General features: G+C 40.8%; 1 protein-coding gene across 6 annotated transcripts in view; it reads right to left on the bottom strand.

The window, feature by feature from the left end:
• Positions 1 to 21,642, bottom strand: part of LOC144476475 (nucleolysin TIAR) — a 680,102-nt gene that overhangs the window by 231,416 nt on the left and 427,044 nt on the right. The window contains exons 1-2 of one of the 6 annotated variants that reach the window (XM_078193492.1): positions 3,748 to 4,883; positions 1,746 to 2,601 (exon numbers count right to left, since the gene is read on the bottom strand). The exons of 4 other annotated variants lie outside the window; for them this stretch is intronic. In XM_078193492.1, the coding sequence (XP_078049618.1) occupies positions 1,746 to 1,935 (190 nt within the window). In that variant the 5' untranslated portion in view covers positions 1,936 to 2,601; positions 3,748 to 4,883. Of the gene's footprint in view, positions 1 to 1,745; positions 2,602 to 3,747; positions 4,884 to 21,642 lie in introns of those variants that run through there. One more of the 6 variants, XM_078193493.1, reaches the window with a different exon arrangement.

Genomic DNA, 21,642 nt, shown 5'->3' with positions numbered 1-21,642 from the left:
CATTCCAGTGCATAGTCAGTTTGGTAAACGCTGTCCGAAATTTAAAGGAGAATAAAGAGGAACCGTGCAGGAACGCGTAAGCTATTTAGTATCATAATGATTTCCCATTACCGGAACGCGTCGGCATTTTTCCGGGAAAAGAAAGCTACTCCACCGACCGTGGTTGTTATAGAGAGGTCATAAAGGCGGGTAATGCAACCATAACTGTAATCCGCGAGCGTACGAGAACACTGAATATTTAATCTTATAGGTATTGCTTTAGTGGTTGCTTGTAAACCACGAGAGAGAGAGAGAGAGAGAGAGAGAGAGAGAGAGAACAGGAGCGAAAAATACGATGGAAACGCGGGCGCGGCGACGTCGCGTATGTGTTTCACCCTTCTTCGAATAACGTGGTTCCCCGTAATGTACTAGATTTTTCGTCGCGCCGTGTTTTTCTATTATTTCGAAGCGTCTCCTCTAAACATTGATATTAAACGGGGAAACGAAAACGTTACCGTCGGAGGGGGGAGAAAAAATCCAGCGATCCCGTTCCACGTGCGCGCTCCGTTCTCTTGTTTCTCAATCTCTTAGCTGGCAACTGAGCGATTCTTTTTGACGTTATTATTACAGCGGAGACGTGCTTTCTCGTCTGCTACACAAGACTCGCCGACGCTTCCACGCCCGTTTCCCGGAGACGTTCCCGCGACGAACGGCTTCCCCTCCACCCACCTCCGGCCCCTCTGACCCCCGGAGAAACAGCATCGCGATCCTCCGTTGCTCCCATTTTGTTACCCGGTCCGGTCTCTCTTCCTCTCTATTATCATTCTATCGTCATCAAAAATCCACCGACAATCTCGAATTCCTCTCGCTCGCAATTTAAAAAGACCTTTGCCGCGCGTGTCCCGAACACCGATCAACCCCCTTCGATCCCGTCTCCTCCGTGATCGTGATACTTTGTGACAGAATTTTCGTTATTCGCGAACTATGAGATATCGTTTAAGAGAATATTTTAGTGTAAGTATAGATGATAGAGTATATAATTATTTAATAAGCATATAAGTATTAGTATATAGGATATATAATTATTAGTGTATAGGAGTATATAGTTATTTAATCTATGAAAAGAAAATTTAAGCTGGTTAATACAGTTCTAAATAATATATTATGTTTCGAAAATTGTCTGCGTATTAATAAAAGTTGCTGTATAATAATTAGGCAAGATTTGGTAATTTTATAGAAGAATATTTGTTGACGCAGGATTCTCGACGCGTGCGTCACTTATTTTTATTCCTAAGCTAAATTTAATTTATTCAGCTGGAAACGTTAGTTATAGTTTCGAAAATTGTCTGAATATTAACAAGAGTCGCTATATAACAATTTAACAAAATTTAGTAATATTAAACAACATTTTCCTCCGCCATGCGTCAGCTATCCCTAATCCCAACTAAAATTGAATCTCTTTCGCTGCGAACGCTGTTCGCTATAACTTTTCTAATTATCCTAGTATTAACAAAACTCATATAATAATAAGCCAAGATTTGACAACACACAAGAGCAATCAACAACAATACAAGACCATCAACCGTGCGGTGCTCTCGTCGCGTGCCTCGCCAATCTCCAATCCCAGGCGAAGCTTGATTCGTTTCGCGGCGAGCACCGGTCGCGGTTGGCAGCGATCGGGCGAGAAAATTCGCGGAGAGAGAGAGAGAAAGAGAGAACAGGCGATAGAAAAAAAAAGCAGAAAGAAAGAAAGGCATAAAACTTACGGGGGTTTTGGACGTGCACAGGAGACAGAGGATTGGTTCGCGTGACGACGACCGGCTGAGGCATCCTGGCGTGCAGGGCGGCCAGACACGAGTTCGCCACGTCGTAGATGAGACAGGCGCTGTAGTATCGGCCTGCATTGCCCATTTTCAATTTATTCTTACCCGGCACCACCGCCATTTTCTTGTCCATCCTCTACGCTAGGAGAGCGGTGCCTGGAGAGGCGGCAACCCAACGACAGAAGGGCTGTCGCGCGGCGCGTTTGCTTAGGCCACGGCCGATTGCTACTTTTACTCTCGCCAAGCGACGGTGATCGACGCCGATTATCCCCGACTCGACCTCCTGGATTAGAACGGTGCCCGGTGTCGTCGGTATCACCTAAACTTTAGGTGTATATTCAGCAATATAACCGTGGCACTCGTTCCTTTCTCGCCGCGCGGCGGCAAACACTGCCGGTACGTGCACAACACTGTTTATCTTCTCCGGCAGAGATCGCGTGTGTGGGACGTACTTCCACACGTTGTCGTCGAACAGCCGCCGCCGCCGCTTCGTATGTAGGATACGATAGAGGAGATGTAGGTTAGAACGGTTTGTTTGTGGTCCGGCAATTATTGAAATCGAGGCCACTCGCGGATATTTGAAAATCGAATTAATATTCCCACGGTGACGGCGCGCGGCGCGCGAACGGGTCCCGGCTCTCGTCCCGGTGTTTGTCGTCCGAACGGTTTCGCGCCCGGTTTCTTTGCGCTCCCGTGCATCAACGCTGCGAATATTTAGCGCGGCTCTATTCGGTTCTGCGGCGGTGGCGCACCGGGATTCGATCTGTTTGAAGACTTCGTCGGCTAAACCATTTTTAAGCTGCGAAATCGAATGGTTTGGTTTTTATCGATGGTAAGCAGACGTCGAGAGATTTATATAAGATAGAAAGATAACGAGATTCAACGTCTTCGACGACACAGTATCTCCGTATTGCTTTCAATCGCGGCACGAAACAATTGCGCAGCTCGATGCGCCAACATGAAACCTCGATGACATTGAACGGAAGAAGAAAAAGAAGAAGAAGAAGAAAAAAATCGAATTAGCTGGAGCAGCGATCCGTGATAGGGGGAGGCCGTGAAAGGGATCTTGGAATAATGACGGCGGAATAAAAAAATTCGGCGCGTTCAGGTGTTCAGAATTGGGTTGCATCAAAGGCGATCGCAGCACAGACTACACGGGGAGAGAAAGAGAGAGAGAGAGAGAGAGAGAGAGAGAGACGGCCGGGGAAGAGAGAGACACAACGACGGAAGGTGCATCGTGTGTCATTTTACTTGCCACCCCCGTGTTTCTCCCCTATCCCCTTCTTTCATCCCATATTTCTCGCATGGACTCCAGAAGCAATTAAGGGAGCCTCATTTGAAGACACAGGGCTCCGGGTGTAGTCTAACTCGCGTCACTGTACCGTGTCAACTCGGCTAGACTCCGATAACGAGCTAGTATTCCACGTCTGGTTACCACCGGGCTGTTACATGCGATATATACACGTCTATGTGTGTCTATGTAATTATATATGTATTTAGAGAGGTGTGTATGTATTTATATAGATTTATATAGATCAGTATGTATTTATATAGATTTATATAGATCAGTATTTATTTATAGAGATTTGAATTTATTTATATATATTTATAGAAATCAGTATATATTTATATGAATATTTGTAGAGGTCTCTATATATTTTTGTACATTTATAGAGATCTATACATACTATACATATTTATATAGATTAATATATCTTCATATATATTTGTATGGTTCTAGATACGTTTATAGATATTTATAAAGGTCTATATATATTTATATAGATTTATAAAAATTTATATAGATCTATATATACCTCTAGCCATCTACAGACATCTATATATATTTATATACATCTACAAATATCTCTAGACATCCGTAGATATCTACAAATATTTATACATATCTCAATAAACATCTATATCTATCTAAATCTATACATACACGTACACGCCTCTGTATATGCACCTACGCCCGCACACGTCCACTATCTTCTTGCACTCGCACTTGCCGGCGCAGCACTCAGGAGGACCCGACTTGGCACGTCGCTTCTCCAATAACACTTTTTCCCTATCACCATTTTTCTCACACACCTATCAGCGTGTCCGTTTCACCGCGATTTATGCCTTCCGAACCAGGGTTCGTTTCAACACCGAACCTTACCACCTTCGAACCCGCTTCCCCCAGTGTCTTACTCCACAATTAATCGAAAATATAAAGACTCCTTATTACTACCGCGTTCGAAATTCTTGTAAAAATCCAAACGAACCGAATTGCCACGTTTCAAAACTCACTTTTCGTGCTGGAAGGTTGACTCGTCAATTTCTCGATTCAAGGATGCACGGTGATCAAATCGTGTCTATGCAAACTGTTCTATGATTGCGTAATGCAGCGTGTGCGTCACTTTTCGCGATCAGCTGGTATCAGTGTACTTTATTTTATTAAAATAAGGTTTTTATTATGTGATGTTAAAAATGAGAAACTGTTTTTATAGTTTTGTTATTAGTCTATGTTATTTTTTGTTATTGGTATTTTTCTTGTTAGTCCTTATTAATCTTTATTATTATTCCTTATTATCCATTATTATTATTCCTTATTATTCTTTAATATTATTCTTTATTTCCTTTATTTTATTATCCTTTCATCGCTCGTTATTCAAGGCCGTATTGCGAAGAACTCGGCAAAACCGATTCACCAGTACAGCTCCTTTAAAAAGTCCGTCACATATCCAACATCGTTAAACAATTCCATATAAATGAACAAACTGTGTCAATCCAGGATCTGAACCAAAAACCATGAACTATTAAAACGAAAATTGAATTACTGAATCGCGTCACATGTCCAGTCGCTTCGTTCGAATCGTTCCGAAAGGCGCAATTAATTCGAAAGAAAAACTGCGCGACGTAGTCGAGAATCGAGTCGAGGATGGTGCGCGCGCGCGCGCGCTCGCGACGTCGAAGATTTTCTTTAAACGACGACGAGGCCGGTGCCAGCAGCTCGGCGACAATGTTTCACGAACTCTCGGTAACCGACGCGATATACGACACGGCTAACCGATCTCTCTGACCGGTGTGGGCTGGGTTGTACAGCCGGGAACGGAAACGGTGCGGTTCTGCGGACCGGAAACCTGGACCGGAAGCGTCACGAGTCAACGGGCGCCTCTCTGATTGCATGTCGCAAACACACGGATAGATAAAAACGATCGCTTGCACGGTCGCCATTTGATTACGGGCGTCGTTGGTTTACGCGTGGACGGTTTTCGGGTCTTCGAACGACGAGGAGGACGGGGAGGAGGAGGGGGGAGAGGTCTCCCGCCGTTTCCGCGCGGACGTTCGGAGGAATTGATTAAAAAGTTTCATAGTCCTGATTTCTCCGTGGTCGGTCCCCTCTCGCTCCCCTTCCTGGAGACCCCCTTGCCGCGATTGATGGCACCTTACTTATTGATTGGATAATGCTCGATCATTTCGGCGAGTCGAGGAAAATGCAGCGAAATTCGGAATTTCTTAGTAATTTATATTGATTTTTCTGATTTTAAGATCGGTGCAATGGAATGCAATAATTTTATTAGTGTATATATTATTATAAATAACGTTTAGTTAATAAATAACGTAATCAAACGATGTTACAATCTAAAAATAATTTTCTAATTTTTACTTACTTAACTGATAATTGCAATCTATATTAAAGTACTTAACACCAGATATACATAAGATATAGACATAACCTTGACAATTTAAACAATCACTGTCTCAAAATACCTTTACTCTTTAAACAAACTGTTCGCGCGAATAAAATCGAAGCTCTACAAAATGATCTAAAATCTAGAATAAAATTAGCAGAATTCGTAAATCGAACAGCTATGAAATAACAGCAATAAAACGAGCGACGTTTTATTCGTCGACGAAAGAAAGATCGGTCGAGATATCGCGGCGGCTAACGAGGAAACGTCGAATCCGGAGAAAAAAAGCTGCGATACGGTAATCGCGAAACCCCAGCGGACTTTAACTTCCTTTGGCAAATAGAATCGCGAAAGTGTTCTCTCCCTCTCTCACTCTCATTCTGTCTCTCTATCCGCAAGCACGGCGCCGTTCAATCGGTTCTATTGAGACTGCAGCGCAGCCATTCATATCGCACGAGGTTTAATTGTGTCTTACCCTGATTGCGTTCGAACGCGATTTATTGCCGGGCAGAAATCATAATATACGAATTGAAAAGCGTGGGCGACGCGCGAGCAGCGACCGGCCAAGCAGATTTTCGGTGGCTCGAATTTAAAATTCAATAACCCGGTCGCGTCCACCCTTCCCTTCCCCCCGCGCGTATGCGTGGGGAGGGGGGCACCCGTTGGAATATTCCCCGCGCGTAACTATGTTTCTCCCGGCTAATACGTCATGTAGTCTCGCGCCGGCTGTGTTCCCACGGCGCCATTCAAATTATTGATCATTATCGACGGATATCATCGGGCTAAGAAACAATGGACGTCACGCGGTCGTGCCTCCGACTACTGGCGCATATAATTATCATCGGGAATCGATTACATGCCGTTTCGACGTACGCGAACGCCGCGACGCGCGCGACCACCGCGAAAGTCGTCGCGGCTATTAAAATTAATGCCGGCAAGAAAACGATCGAGCAGACATCGGCCGACCGAGCGATGATTTGTTGAGCCAGATTTTTGAATTTATTAAGAATTAATTCGGGGGAACAACAGTGCGAAAAATTGATCGAATTGTTAGCAAGTTGAACAATTTTTAGAGGAGGTTGTTACTCGATCATTATTGCGTTTTGGCTTTATTTTATTTGATGAAAGATTAATTTGGTAATAGATAATACTATCACATCTTGCATAAATTACTACATTTTCCAATCGCATTTACTGACAGACAATTTTGCAAACATAAATCCAATTTACTATAAAATATTCTTTAAAGTAAGTGCACAAGATAATTCTACTTAACTCTAGAATAATTTCAATAAAACAAGAATTGAAGTATTGCGGTGCACGCAATATTTTCGGTAACAATGTATGAACTCCGTGGAGGAGACCGCCGAGAGTTACCGAAAATTATTTTATTGCCTTCAGCCCCATAAACAGGGATCCTCGGACGCTTGCATATTTCATGTATCCCCCCCCCCCCCCCCTGCTCCTCCTTCTCCCCCGTCCAGGAACACGGAACTTTACGGCAGTTAAAAAAGTCAAGCTGAATTTCAAGAATCACGGAGTAATATGCATCCAGAGGGAGATAAAGAGTTTCCTCTTTTTTTTTTCTCCCCCATCCCGGAAGTGCAGTTCGATGCGACGAGCTCCGCATTTTTGCATAGATACGGCAAAAATTACTCGTAAAAAGAGAGTCGCCCGGGCGTTGTTAACACTGAACCTAACCAAGTCAAAATGACCGATTCTCCACTCTTTTCCTTATAAAATTTCTTAGATCATAAAGACTTTTATATGCGAAATTATTAAATGAATTTTAATACATATAAATTATATAATATAGATATATATATAAATTATAATTCAAATGGCAGAAAGTCTGAATATAAATTCTGTCTTGTTATTTTTCTATAGCAAAACGCGTAGATACTATTCAAGTTTGGTAGGTTTAGCGTTGAGGTTATGTCACGAAAGTGTACAATAAGTGGAGCCACGTAATATAGAGCGACGCTGCTAGGGAACGCGTTAAATAGCTTCTCTCCCGTTTATTTAACACTAAACCTATCGAGTCGGTCAAAATTCCTAATTCCACACTTTTTTTTATAAAATTTGTTTGTTAAAAACCTAATCGTCTTACCTAAAAACGATCATCGAACAAATCATATCATCTCTCTTCTGGAACGCTGCAACGTCGCGTCGCGGCGAACAAATTGCACAAAGTTTCGCGCAATGCGCCGCGAATCCCGTTGCAGAAAACGTTGCATCCGTTCGCGAAAATATCCATCTGGGATCGAAACATCGTTTCGAGGGATTTCACGAGAACGAATTCGACACCGTTGGAAAACACGAGACGACGCGGCAAACAGGGTTCGCGAACGCGACGCTCTTCGGGCGGGCGCTGTTAAAAATCATTCGCCATTAACATGTAAAACCGTTTGTTTGTTATAGGAGCGAAATGTTTGACGGGAGGAGCGCCGGCAGAAATGTTGGGAATGTTGTTTTCCGGATTCGCAACACGATAGGGACTCGGCGTTATTTCGATTCGTTAACTGCGCTCGTCCGCGTTTAAACCAGCGGCTGGTCAATGATTTCCCATCGATCAGCATACATTGACTTCATCGTCGCGATTACACGCGATAACAAACGCGCGTAAGCTATCGCTGCCGAACAACAGAGCAGGAAAGACGCGAATTTCGCTCGGTTAAATGTTCACCGAATTCCACGCTCGGCGAAAAGCTAGCGATTTTTATCGCGGAATCGCGTAGATCGGCTCGTTTGAAGCAATTGCTGAATTTTGAGGTTATGCCGATTGTATTAACCGCACTCGGAGCTATTCAAGCCCCTAACCTACGATTTAGGTATGAAAATTTCGCGACGAAAACGTATACAAGCTCGCGTTGCCTTCGTGCAAGTTTTTCAACGAGTTCGAAGGTTTTCAACAAACTTTTCAATTATTATTATTTTTCAATTATTATTATTATATATATTGTCTTTGAAATTTCCATCTTTCTTTTGGCTAAAAGTAACGACGAATTATATCGCACAATAAATATTATTAAATATATAAAGAATTCATCAAAAGCTTGCACTTCACACAGAATAAACTTTCCAATTTCTAAATCACCGAACCGTGCACTTCAGTTGCCACTTCGATCATGCAATCTGCATCCAAAGAAATCGCCTTAATATCTCTTCGTCCGCCGTCGCTTTGTTTAAAAATTAATCGCAGCGCCGTTCCACCGAAACGCGAGAAATTCAGTTAATCCTCGTACGTGTGTAAACGCAATCAGTATTTTCTAAAACGGTGCATGCGAGCTGGAAAAGTCAGCCGTTCGAAGCGATCGATCCCGGATCGGGCAAGTAGAGGGAATTGTTACACGATATTCGCGTGCCCGTCGGTCGCCGGCATAATTAAAAACCGGAGTCAAAACAATCGGTTCGGATAAAACTGTACAAGTGTGCGGTGGGGAGGGGAGGGAGGGGGTGGTCTCTCTGTCGGTTCGTTAACACGGAACGACGACGGCGAGGGGCGAGGGGGGAGGCGAGGGGTGGGATTTCCCGGCGAAATAGATTACGTAACAACGGCCGCTGGAAAAAATTGCACGCGCGGAAAGTGACAATACTGAACGCGCGCGCGGCGTTTACCGGACGGTGAAAAAAAAAAAAAAAACGGCACCGCAAAAATTGGCTGGCCGAGTAACGCGCGCGCCGCGGCCATCGCCGGAAACCGTGGACCGGACCCCGCGCCGTTACACTGTTGGAAAAAACCGTTCGACTGGGGCGGCTTGGCTTGGCTTGGCTTAAAGAATCGTGTACTAACCGCCGATGCGCTGATGTAAAGCGCGCGCCCGCCCGTCTGCCCGCCCCGGCCGATGAACAATGTGCGTTAGGACGTGTGAGTAAACCAGTGACGTCGAACTGGACGGACACCTGTATGCCAGTGCTTCTCAATACAACTTTTGTCGGAGCGGGAAGGCCTCGCTGTTTTCGCTGCGCTTATTTTTTATTTCATATTTCACATTACATTTTGTGTCATTTTATATTTTGTGTCATTTCACATTTCCTATTTCACTTAATATTTTATATTACTTTATATTTCGTATCCTACATTGTACTTATATTTCATATTTTATATTAATTCTGTATTTCATATTTTATATTAACTCTGTATTTTATATTTTATATTCTATTTATATTTTGTATCGTATATTTTATATCTTAAATTTTAGATTGTACTTACATTTTAAATCTTACATTTTACATTCTCGAATAATAGATCGAATCGAGCAAAAAAATTCAACAACTCTTCCACTATAGCGTGCGAAGCTACCATTAACAAATATCGTTTTATCCACGCTTTTCTCGTACGGTATATTTTCTGTCCTTGAAATTGAATAATTAACAGATAGAAGTTTACGGAACGCATACGTGGAACATTGAAGAAATCGCGTGGACGTTGAATCGTGCCAGGCAGGGCATCATACGCGACTGTTGCATAATAATAATAATTATTATTATTATTGTTATGATATCCAAATTGCTAATAGGAATATAATTTCGGCCGTCCCATTATTTTGTGCAACAGGATTAGCTTATTATTAATCACAACGTTGGAAATGTTAAATCCACTTTTGAATATGCAGCGTTTCCCCCAAATGAAACGTCATTTGATTAGCTATCCGCCGCAATATGTAATTCCATACGGTGCAAAACGCCGTAAAAGTGCATCCCGTGTTTGTCGAATCAATGATTATAAAGAGCCGATTGTCGCGATTATCGCGACACGCGTGACGGCTAGAGAAATGCCACGGCGTAAAATTACACGGCACCGCGTATCGATTCTTTATCGAATCGCCTTTCCTCGTGCATCGTTTAATAGCGCTGTTTTCATTTATATTATTTAGAAAGTGCGCGCGTTGTTTTTCATCTGCGAAGTGTTCAATTTCTATTGAATTATCAAATAGCAGATTAAATATGTTAATATTACTCCGTGAGAAGATTTTTAATCGAAGAATTTTAATCGATTTTAAATAAAATCCTTAAAAAATACTTAAAAATTCATTTTAAAATACCAACTACTAATTAACACACAGATGACACAAGGGTCAATGCGTGAACGTTACAATATAGCTAAAGTTCTCCCATTTCGAAAGCGAAGTCGCTAGATCGGCTGTCTGAAAAGGTAGCGCGCGCGCGCGCACGTTGTCACTTTAAGCGGACGGCAGGTGTCAGATTGTTGACCGTGCGCCGGCCGCAGAGATTTTTGGCCCCGGCCAATTTCGGAATCGCTGCGTGGGCAACGGTCGCACGGGGGGGGAGGGCGCATCGCCGTATCATATCACCGTTGGCAATTGCCGCCGCACGGAGAGAACCCGGCTGGTTTCGGTTGCGTCGCGGACGAGCCCCGCGCCGACAATGGATGCGCGACAGGAAGGTGGCCGGTATCAAATGCTTAACAGTCGGGCACAATACCGCACACGTACTTTACACAACTGTGCAAGCTGTGCAACGCGGAACGTGAGCGGCCGCCCGCGCCCGGCACCGACCGTGTGCGCGCGGCACCGCGTTGTCATTTCCGTTTTGCGAAACATTCGGCCACGTTGCTGCCACGTAAATATCGAGATCGCTTACGGAGGGTGGACGCTGAATATTTAATTTTCTTATTATCGACGATTTGTTTCTTCGTCTTTGGTAAAGTTGACTCGACTAATTCTGTCGGTAGCGTCGATTTGTTTAGGCGTTCGTTTTTATTCTGATAGAGATTTACCAAGGTGAGACTATTTTTTATTTATTTATCGATTGTGTCGACGATTACAACAGCAAAATCCTTTGTAATACAAGCCAAAGGCGCAGTAATTGTTGCAATAATTAACAGAATTACAGAGCAGAATTTCTGTACTCAAAGGGTTGAAAATCAACCCCCAAAAGTTCCTCTCCTTTCTATTTTATAATTCGCGAACTGCACCAGATAAAAAGAAGTTTTTCCAGCAAAAGTTACTCCTTTTATCCATATCTATAATACAGTATATAAAAGATATCGATTATTTGTTGATAACTATTAGCCGCTGAAACAAGTAACAGATCGTATGCCGCGTTATAGATTCGCCCATTATCGCAATGGCTTCCGCCGACTAATTAAATTCTGCATTCATAGACACGAACGGTAAACTCGATTCAGCAGGTCAATCTGTTTCCTCTGTGTGTTACGAGAGAACAGAATCGACGTTGTTCCGATGTGAATCGATGTTGCGAGACCGGTTAATCCGGTTCTGTTATTTTTCAAATTTTTCACTTACGAAACAATATATGTATATATCCAGTTTCGATGCGAATTTACGTGGCGAACAGCTGAAATGCGTTGGACAGGTTGATTTTTTGTTCGTGGGAACGGCTCGTGAAAAAGTTGAAGAACAAAGGTTTCTGCTTTTGGTGAAATTTTGCTGAAATTGGGTTTCATCGTAATAAATTCTTAAATTACTTAATTTATTCAATATATTTAGTACCTAATATTCTGTATAACAATGCTATATTTATAGCAAAAATTGCGAAACCCTGAAATTTGCAAAATTTTCGCGGAGATGTCGCGATTTTAAAAAATGATCTGCGCTTTACACCTGGCATTTAGACCTTACGTAACAACAATTATCTTTCATAGTTATTTCTGAACGTTCAAACTATACCTAAACGGAGTTTAACAATCGCTATCGCATCAATTATTTGCTCGGTAATCTGAAATTAACGATCGCAGCCAGATAAAAGCACGGAAAGGTAATGGAGTTGTTTATCTTCGGTCTGCGAAGAGTCTACGCTATTTCTAGATTATTGCTCCGCGGACGCGACCATAAGTTCACTTATGTGATTGAACATTCTCGTTTCAATCAGCATTCGGTAGGAGAGGCGGCCCGCGAACACGGTAACTGTTAATTCCGGCGAGATTTAATGGAATCCGGTTCCTCATTTCGCCGTAAACGTCTCCGCGACCCTGTCCATTACAAGAATGAAACACGTTTTTCTATAGTATCGTCTTTTCAAATCGCGAAATCGTTCGTCTCAGGCTTAGAGAGCATTCTTAACTAATTAATCACGGCGCATAGTTTTCAAAGAACGCGATTATGGCGACGAGTATATTTGCCGAACGCATACTAAGTGTCGCTGTTAAAATATTAGGTAGAAAAGACTGTTTTGTTTTATAAAATTAACAATTTTGTTACTGATATTTATATAAGTATTTAAGAGTAACGTATGCTACGTACATTGAGTGTACTAAATATATTTTTAAAAAGTGTCTATGTTTTATGAATTCAATTTTAAAAAATATCCAGGTTTTACAGATTCAATTATAAAAAATATCTAGGTTTTACAGATTCAATTATAAAAAATATCTATGTTTTATAGATTCAATTTTAAAAAATATCAATTTCAGAAATATCAAAGTCGATCCCTATCGACTATCAACACCGAAATTCTTTCGTTCAAGTAGCCGATCATTTATTGTTCCGATTAAACGCGCGCGTTTCCGTGAGCGGAAACTGTACACGTACAGAAACTATACCGCACAACCGGAACTCTATATAACCATTCGTATGTGCGTGGCGAACACGTACATAGGTCAAGGCTCTTTCGGTTTATCAAATATTCGTGGGCAATAAGGCGGAAGCGGCTTAAACATATTGCGATAACAAGCTTCCACCGAACAGAGAGAGGATATTATTATTAGGTTGGCAACTAAGTAAATACGGATTCAAAATAACAAGGAGAATTCAATTCTTTTGCTTAAAAATATATTTGATAAAACAAAAGAATGTGCTAAAACCATCTATTAACAAAATCCGCAACAAATTAATTGCCAATCCAATAGAAAACGAATATTTACGTGGTTTCGTAGCAATTTAAGTCGAAGAAACTCTCTCTCTCTCTCTTCTCCTCCCTCTATCACTTTGGTCGCTCTCGGACACAATCGAACTGGCGCAATTAATCTTGCGCTTTACTTTCGCGGATGTAACTGGCATAGATGAAACGCTGCTAGAGTTCGGTTAGATAGATCCCCGGGTAAATAGGTTCTCATGGTACTGTATAATAGATGAGAGTTTCGCCGACGCGCGAACCACGTGCAATTATAACTCGCGCAAAATCTCTGGGAAAACTTCGTAAAACACGCTGCCACGTTTTATTTTAATTTATCGAACTCTTGGACGAAGGAAAGTAAAATTGTTCCAGGCATTTTTAACCTCTTAAGCACGATGCTCCATTATAGTGACTTTCGTCAATGTTTCGTGCTTTAGAAAAATGTAATATTAATTATTAAAGTAACCGATTAAAGCGAAAGGGGTTTCTTAAATTTTAATAATTGAACTGCTTCGTAACAGCAACGACAAGCATCGTAACTAACTGTTCCGAGGTACTGAGAGGAACTAACATTCACTCACGAGCGTAACGGGCAAAAAATCAGTCCGCGAGCTCGGCTTGTTATGTTTACGTTTGGCCCAAGTATGTGTTCGCGTCTCAGCCTCGCGATGTTTATGTTTGGCCCAAGTAACCGTTCGCGAGTCTGACTCGCGATATTCATGTTTGGGCAAAAATCTTCATCGCGGGTCTGACTCGCTAAAGTACGGGAAGGGGTTAACGAAAGATATCGATAGAAAATTGACGGTACTTCAATGGTATCCTAATGGAACAGCAAGATCCCGCTCGGACCGGCGGGAATCGGCCGTGCACGCTTTCAAATAATAATGCGACGAATAAACTAATTAGCGAACGTATATATACGGGTTCGCGAGAGCGCGTCGCGCACGGTTGTTCCGCGATGCGACGGCTATTATTCTCGTTTGTTTTTTCATGCGTTTACACCTACCGCGGCGGCGGCGGCACGGTCATCTCGACAGTTTTCGCAATTAGAGGCGCACACCCGCCCCGGCCGACATTTCCATTTTCAATTCGTCCTCCCGGATAACCGTGGACAATTTTTCGACAACGAAAAATAGATGTAATGTTTGTAATTTCGCCGCTCGCGCGCGACAGATCCGCCGTGAAATCTGAAACATTTCTGCGGCGCGATCCCCCCCCCCCTGTTTCGAGCGGAAAAAAAAATTTCGGATACGACCAATCGTAATTAGCGGACCACCGGCGTCCGGCGTTATTTCAAATGTAACGGGGCGTCATTTGTAAGGACAGCTGTCGAACCGACGCGGTCCCGTTACGAGCGCGCGGCGCTTTAACAATGGACGCCAGCGAAAAGGATAACCGAAAAAATTCGATCTCTCTCTCTCTCTCTCTCTCTCTGTCTCGCCGGGTTCTTAGTTAGTTCTTGAATTGTTTGTTATTTTTGTATGCGACGTTTATAAAGTAGACTAGAATTTGGTAGATTGTGTACAATATTTGTTGGAAATTAATAATTAAATTTTCATGTTATATTTTCTTATGAAATTAATAATCGAAATTATTTTCCTTTTTATTTTTGTAAAAATGCTTTCGATCATTTCTGTGCCATAACTCATACACATAAAAATATATATACTATATATAGTATGTATAGTCACCATGCAGAAATAACTGTTGCTATAAAACGTGGCAAATCATTGAAATATAAAATAATATCTACATAATAAGAATTACAGTCTAATTAATCAATTTAGTCTAATACAAAATTCTAATCGTTTATTCGATTCTATTTATTCAAATTATTCTATTCTATTTGAATTCTATTTATTTAAATTCTAATAAATAATTAGTCTCCAATTTGCATTTATCGAGTTTCCAAATCGCATTTATCAAGCTTCCAAATATAATCTGTCTCTCTCAATTATTTCGAATCTCTCTAAAGATCCTTCCGAATTATAAATGGTGCGATCCTAACCTATTCTTTCGACGAACGCGTGTCGCCATCTTGCCAACCGATCGAAGCTCCCCCGTAATTATCGTTCAACGTACACAGAGGAGCCGAGGGGGTCTGCCCGAAAAAAAGAAGCTGCACAGAGAGATACACATCTGAAAGTTCGAAGAATAAATTTAACTTCTTTAATGGGATCCGTATTCATTTGCATAATTCGTTATTTTATCTGTGCGCGTCTTTCTCCGCCGCTTCTTATCGAACAAATTCGCGTATTCCTTCCTGTGCTCCCCTAATTTCCACGATTTAAAGCGACGCGAACAGATCCAGGCTGTTCCAATCCACGGCGTTAATAATACGTTAGAATAGAACAATGGTCTAAACAATTTGCAACAATTATTTCCACCATCTTCGTCAATCGTTATATAAATGAAGCGTGAATAAAGTTTATGGCAACTATGGGGAGCCTGATACTGTATTATAGTAGTGTGTTTCACAACTCAATCCATTCAAAAGATTTAATTTTGGAGTTTTTTTTATAAAATTTCTTGACGAAAATAAAATCTATAATAAAACCAAAAATTACCAAAACTCACCATGTATAATTATTTATTTATAATTTTTTAATTCCTTTTCTACATAATCGTCTCCAATAATTTCTACACCGCGAAAATAAGCATTACGACATCAACAAAATAAAAGAAACGTGCTCTTAATTGAACTATCATTTTCGATAGCCCGTACAAATGATCGAGAGATAAGGCAGCCGGTAATTGATACGACGTGGGCCAATCATCGACGAGAAAAAAAATGATCCGGCGCGTATACCGCGGTGATTGAAAGCGAACCGGCAAACCCCATCGAATTTCGAGCCGTGCCCCCCTCCCCCTGTCGTTCTGTTTAGAACGGCCGCGTTAAGATACGGTCTAATGATTCGATGACGGCAAATGATGGATACCTATTCTGTTGCGTGCACGTAATTATCTCTCGCTTTTCCATTAATTCCCCCGAGTTTAATTCGTCGTTTCGAAACCCCCGCGTCCGTTGGATCCTGGCTCAAAGTCATCCGCACGAAATATTATTAAAATCACGAGGGGGGGGGGGGGAGGAGGAGTAATTTATATGCAAAAATTGTAATACGTTGCGCCGCGTTTTACCTTAAGCCATGCTCGCCGCGGATTTGGATGCGTTATTGTAAAAATGTAACCGGCCGCGTGTAATCCCCATGGTAAATACGGGGATGCGCATTTGTAAAACAATGATTTCGAAACTGTATTTAACAAAATACAAAAAAGGAGACGAAAATCGACGATTCTTATATATTATATTTCTTCGACGATTCTCAAAAAATTGTCAAAAAATAGTTTGACCAAAATTCGCGAGCCGTCGAGGGAGAATTCGCGTTCCCGTCGATTACTGGCAATTAACCCTTTCCACTGCAACGCCTTTCACGTTGCGTTGATCAATCGCGATGACTTTTGGTTGTTTACAAAAATACGCGTAACTCGGAGATAATGAAACCTTCTGACAAACAGACGCTTGACAATTGTTATAGACAGTCCTGCCAACCTAGGAAAAAAAGAATAAATAAAGAATTTACATTTTATAAACAAATTCACCTTAATTATTGTTCACAGTGTTATGCGTCAACAACCGCAGAAGTGGGAATGCAAACGCGAAGGGGCTGCGTCTTCTTTCGCGCGCGCGCGCGAGAAACGAAGCTGTGCATTAGCAGCCGGCGATCCGGCGCGGAGTAGATTAGGCTCGGCGAAGCGGGACGACGTATTCGAAGATCGCCGAGCGCGGCGAACGAGCGCGGAGCGGCGTCGGTGATTCCGCGGCGTGCCGGAAATTTCGTGGTCGTCGAAAGATTAATTGAAAATGCAGAAGCGAGCGCGAACGCGCGGGGCGGCAGTTCGAAATCGGTGGGTGGGGGGCTGCTCGTACAGAGAGAGGCACACACGCGGGAGAACACAATGGCCGGCCCCGTAAACGGTTGTACGCGCGTGCGAGCGAGCGAGCGCGGTTGTTGTTACGCGCGCCGAGATACTCGACCACGTAACCCCGCTAATTTCAAAGCATACCGCCGGTGAACTGATGATGTAATCCGCGAACGCACGGTAGACAACCGGCCGCCGGGATCAAAACGCGTGTTTATTGCATACCGGGGCCGGAACTCTTTGATGCGTGAATTACACGCGGCGCGCCGGGTGAAAAACGAAAGCGACGCGCGTATCGCCCGGACCTGATACCGGGTCGCTGTGTCAACACGGACGAAAGGGCTCGCTGGAACAGCTGAACCGCCAAAGCCCGTTTTTGATACGGCATTAAGGATATTTTTTTTTCTTTTTTTAGTGGGTCGCGAACGACCCCCGCGAGGAGGGAGCGGCACCGGGCCGCAGTTAATTCATTCCGTCGCATCGCCCCGGATTGTCCGTTAGAGGGATTATTAATGTGCGCTAATTTCCGCGGAATATTAATGCCCGCCGATTACCATAATTTACATATGATCGATCAAAGCCGGACTTTCCGCGAGCGAATCGCTGTTTTAAAGAGTTCGTGGATTCGACGAAAGAATGATACTCTGAACTTTTTCTATATTATACTTTTCGACAATTTTTCGTGTCACGATAGATCGTAGTTCTTTTGGTTGTTACTTTTTTAAATCAGCTTTTATTTATGTTTTATTGATTTTTATAGTTCAATATTTTTTGAACTGCTGCATCGTTTTTACTGTCTCGGAAAGAAAGTTTTAAGAATTTTAATTTCTCAATGTTACCACTTTATCAAGAGTTGTTTTTGACACTGATTTTTTATTGCTCTAGACTATACTACTCTAAGATAGCGTTCTTAAAAATTAGTGTACATCCTCCTTTCATTTATTTTTATTGTAGTATTTAATATTACTCCCAATTGTTTCAGAAAGAATATTTTCAGTAAAATAAACAGTAAAATAATATTCTATAATACTATTTTTTTTTAAATATTCTCTGACAAACATTTATAATTTTTCTCAATATATACCATATATTTAATATATATTATATTTATATAATGGTTCCTTAAAACTTCCTCCTCCAATTTATCCACAAAGTTTACTGTACCATTGTGCTGTTTCAGAAAGAAAGATTTTTTCCAAATTCGCGTAATTCGTGCACGGAAAAAGCGAATAACACAATACAATACAATATTTCTCTGTGGAGGTAATTTGCTTTGAGCGATAACTCTTTTGTAACATTTTGTTCGTCCATGAATTATTGTACTTATAAAGCCGCGTTTTTTATCGTGTTACCAGAGAAATATTCGCCCTCTAAAAGTCCACTAAACATTTTATTCAGAGTTCATTCAATGACCGACGCTTACCGCAACTTTTTCTTACAAAACGATTATTAATAAATACAATTATTAATAAATAGAATTATTGATAAATATAAATAAATCAACGTCTTGCAAATGCCTTCATTTCTGTTCACTAAACAAGGCTTAATTAACGATTGAACGTATTCGCATGCAGCTCAATTAATCTAAAATTTACAAAACAATAAAAAGCACGTACAGATAAAATTTTCTAGTAAATTAGATTTTTAAAGGATAATTTAAAGCAATGTATTTTGAACAGGCTAAGTGACTTATGGTGGATGAAACGTTCGATTAGGCCATGACATGTTCATCTCGTACGTGGAAAGATTTACGAGAATTTTTAACTGCGAATTATTTAAAAAAAATAGGACATGACAATCTACTTTGTTAACAATCGTCAAACTTTCATAAATAAAAAAAGCATTTAACAGTACTAATTATTATTTAGGTAACTAGTAAACTGATTTAGTTCTTGTTGCTTAACTGCAACGTTTAAATATTGTTGAGCAAGCGAATCGAACAATAAATAATTATAATATTAACATCAATATAATCAATACAATATTAATATCACTATAATCAAAACAACATTAACACTAACATAATTAATATAAAATTAATACTAATATAATTAATACAATACTAATACTGATACAATGAATATAATATCAATATGAAAAATTCGGCGCTCATTAGTTTATAAAATGGGGGATGCAACGAAACGCCTCGGCCGCTCGGCGGCCCCCGTAAATTCGTTTCGTACAATATAACCGGCGGAGCATTTAACTTACACGCTCCATAGAGAAAGCCGAATATAAAACAATCCTTAATATCCACCATCCGGAGTTGGTATCAGTTCAGCATCTCCGAACTTTTCGAATCACTTCCGCTATGGTGCTCTTAATTGCCAAATGATTGTTGGGAAAACTGTGAAACTACAGATTAACGGCACGACCGGCGGGGTTCGCCGTTTATTTGCGAGGAGACTTGGAGACCGCGCGCGGCCCGTAATCGCCGGATTCCGTCGTCCGGCTTGCATGTAACACGTATTACAATCGTTTCATCGTGAAAAAGTCCGCGAGAAAAACTTCCCGCTGATTTCTGGCGAATAAAGTGATCGGCCCTGGTCGGCTGTACACGTATAATATACATGAAATCTATAATATATGTATAATATGTATGTAATATATAATATATCTATAATATACATATAACGTACAATATATGTATAATATACATGTAGGGTATAATATATATAATATATATATGTAACGTATAATATATGTATAATATACATGTAACGTACAATGTATGTATAATATACATGTAACGTATAATGTATGTATAATGTACATGTAACGTATAATGTATGTATAATATACATGTAACGTATAATGTATGTATAATATACAATAATATACATGCATATAGATGGCTGCTGCACCGTTTCTGACGTAACAGTCTACATCAAATATACCCGAATTTTAAAATTGAAAAAAAATATTTGCAGATGCATTATCGCGGCAATATTTCCATAGAAATATTTATCGCGTGGATATATTCACCGCGGCAACATCACCGCAAAGATATATTATTTATGAAAATATTTTATTAGAAACGTCGACGCAGAAATATTTGCGTTTATCGAATTATAGAAAGTCTTTTGTAAAACAAGACTATAAAGCGATCGAATCGAGGCTATTATGATTTTTTTTAATGCCGGCCACGTCGATCCGTGGTCAATAAAAAAATATTTATCGCCGCTCCTCCTGCCGCGAAAAATTCGAATTAAATATTCTCGCTTCTTTCTTTTTCTTTGCCGCAGGGTGGCATTGTTTTCTATCGCGCGAACGAAATATACGGCTTTCGTTGAGAATGGAATAATGGCTGTAAAGGACAGAGGCGTAAAAGGAGCCGGCATATATCAACGCGATCCTTTCTCCCAAGAAATATGGAGCCCCGATGAAATCGGCCGCTTGTATTTATTAGAATCGATGGATAATTAATATTCGGACACGCCCGATTAGTATACAGACTTTAGCGGTGGGCGCTGCGATGACGTTAAGGGGTTATTTATGACGTAAGGGGTTGTTTCATCCCTTATGGAATATATGGTGATTTTTGGGAAGAAATTTTCGATTTAGTAGAGACAATATTTTGCGATAGAACTTTTAGTATATATGACTTTATTTTTATGAATGAAATAATTAATCGACTATATATTCATTATTTATTATAATATAATACATGATATTAATATAGTGACGTATATTAACCGGGCGTTAGGTTTAAGCCCGGAGGAATATTTTTTGAAAATAAATTGCTATTATTCACATGTTTTAAAAACCAATTGCTAGCGTTCACATTTTTCGGAAATAAATTTCTGGTAATCACATTTTTTTAAAATAAATTGCTAATATTCCCATTTTCAAAAACAAATTGCTAGCATTCAAATTTTTGAAGAATAAATTGCCAATGTCATATTTTTTTCACCATAGCGCATATAATAATATATACACGTCTATAATAATTTTATAGTAAATTTCGAGAGTGGTCGTTCCAACCCCGACACTTTCGGCGTTAATAAAATCACCGTCGAAAAATGCAGCGACGTAACAGGCCGCGTCGACCAAATTTTATCGGCGCTCTTAAAATAGATACATGCAGCGCGGTAATTACAAGGCAATCATGCATTGGGATACATGTGTTAATACTTCAAACGCGATTATTCCGACCCAGTAAGTTCCACTAACCTTTGCTGTTCACCGCGCCGCGCCGGTAGAACACGTTCTATCCTAGCGTCTACGCCCTTGCACGTGTAAATACGTCCTTAAAGCGCAATATTCTTGCCCTTTATCGTTTTAGAAACGTCGCCGTGTAATTTCGAAATCGTCGATCTTATTTCATAGCTGTCACACACACGTTTCCACAAATCGGATTTATTTCGTCGAAAATGATCTTCGTAGAAGAGAAAACTAGGAAAAATCCTTACAAAATTATA

Source organism: Augochlora pura, chromosome 10, assembly GCF_028453695.1.
Source record: "Augochlora pura isolate Apur16 chromosome 10, APUR_v2.2.1, whole genome shotgun sequence".
NCBI classification, from domain to species: Eukaryota; Metazoa; Arthropoda; class Insecta; order Hymenoptera; family Halictidae; genus Augochlora; species Augochlora pura.
The sequence above is the reverse complement of the archived record's forward strand: the minus strand, read 5'-3'. Positions and strand labels throughout refer to the sequence as shown.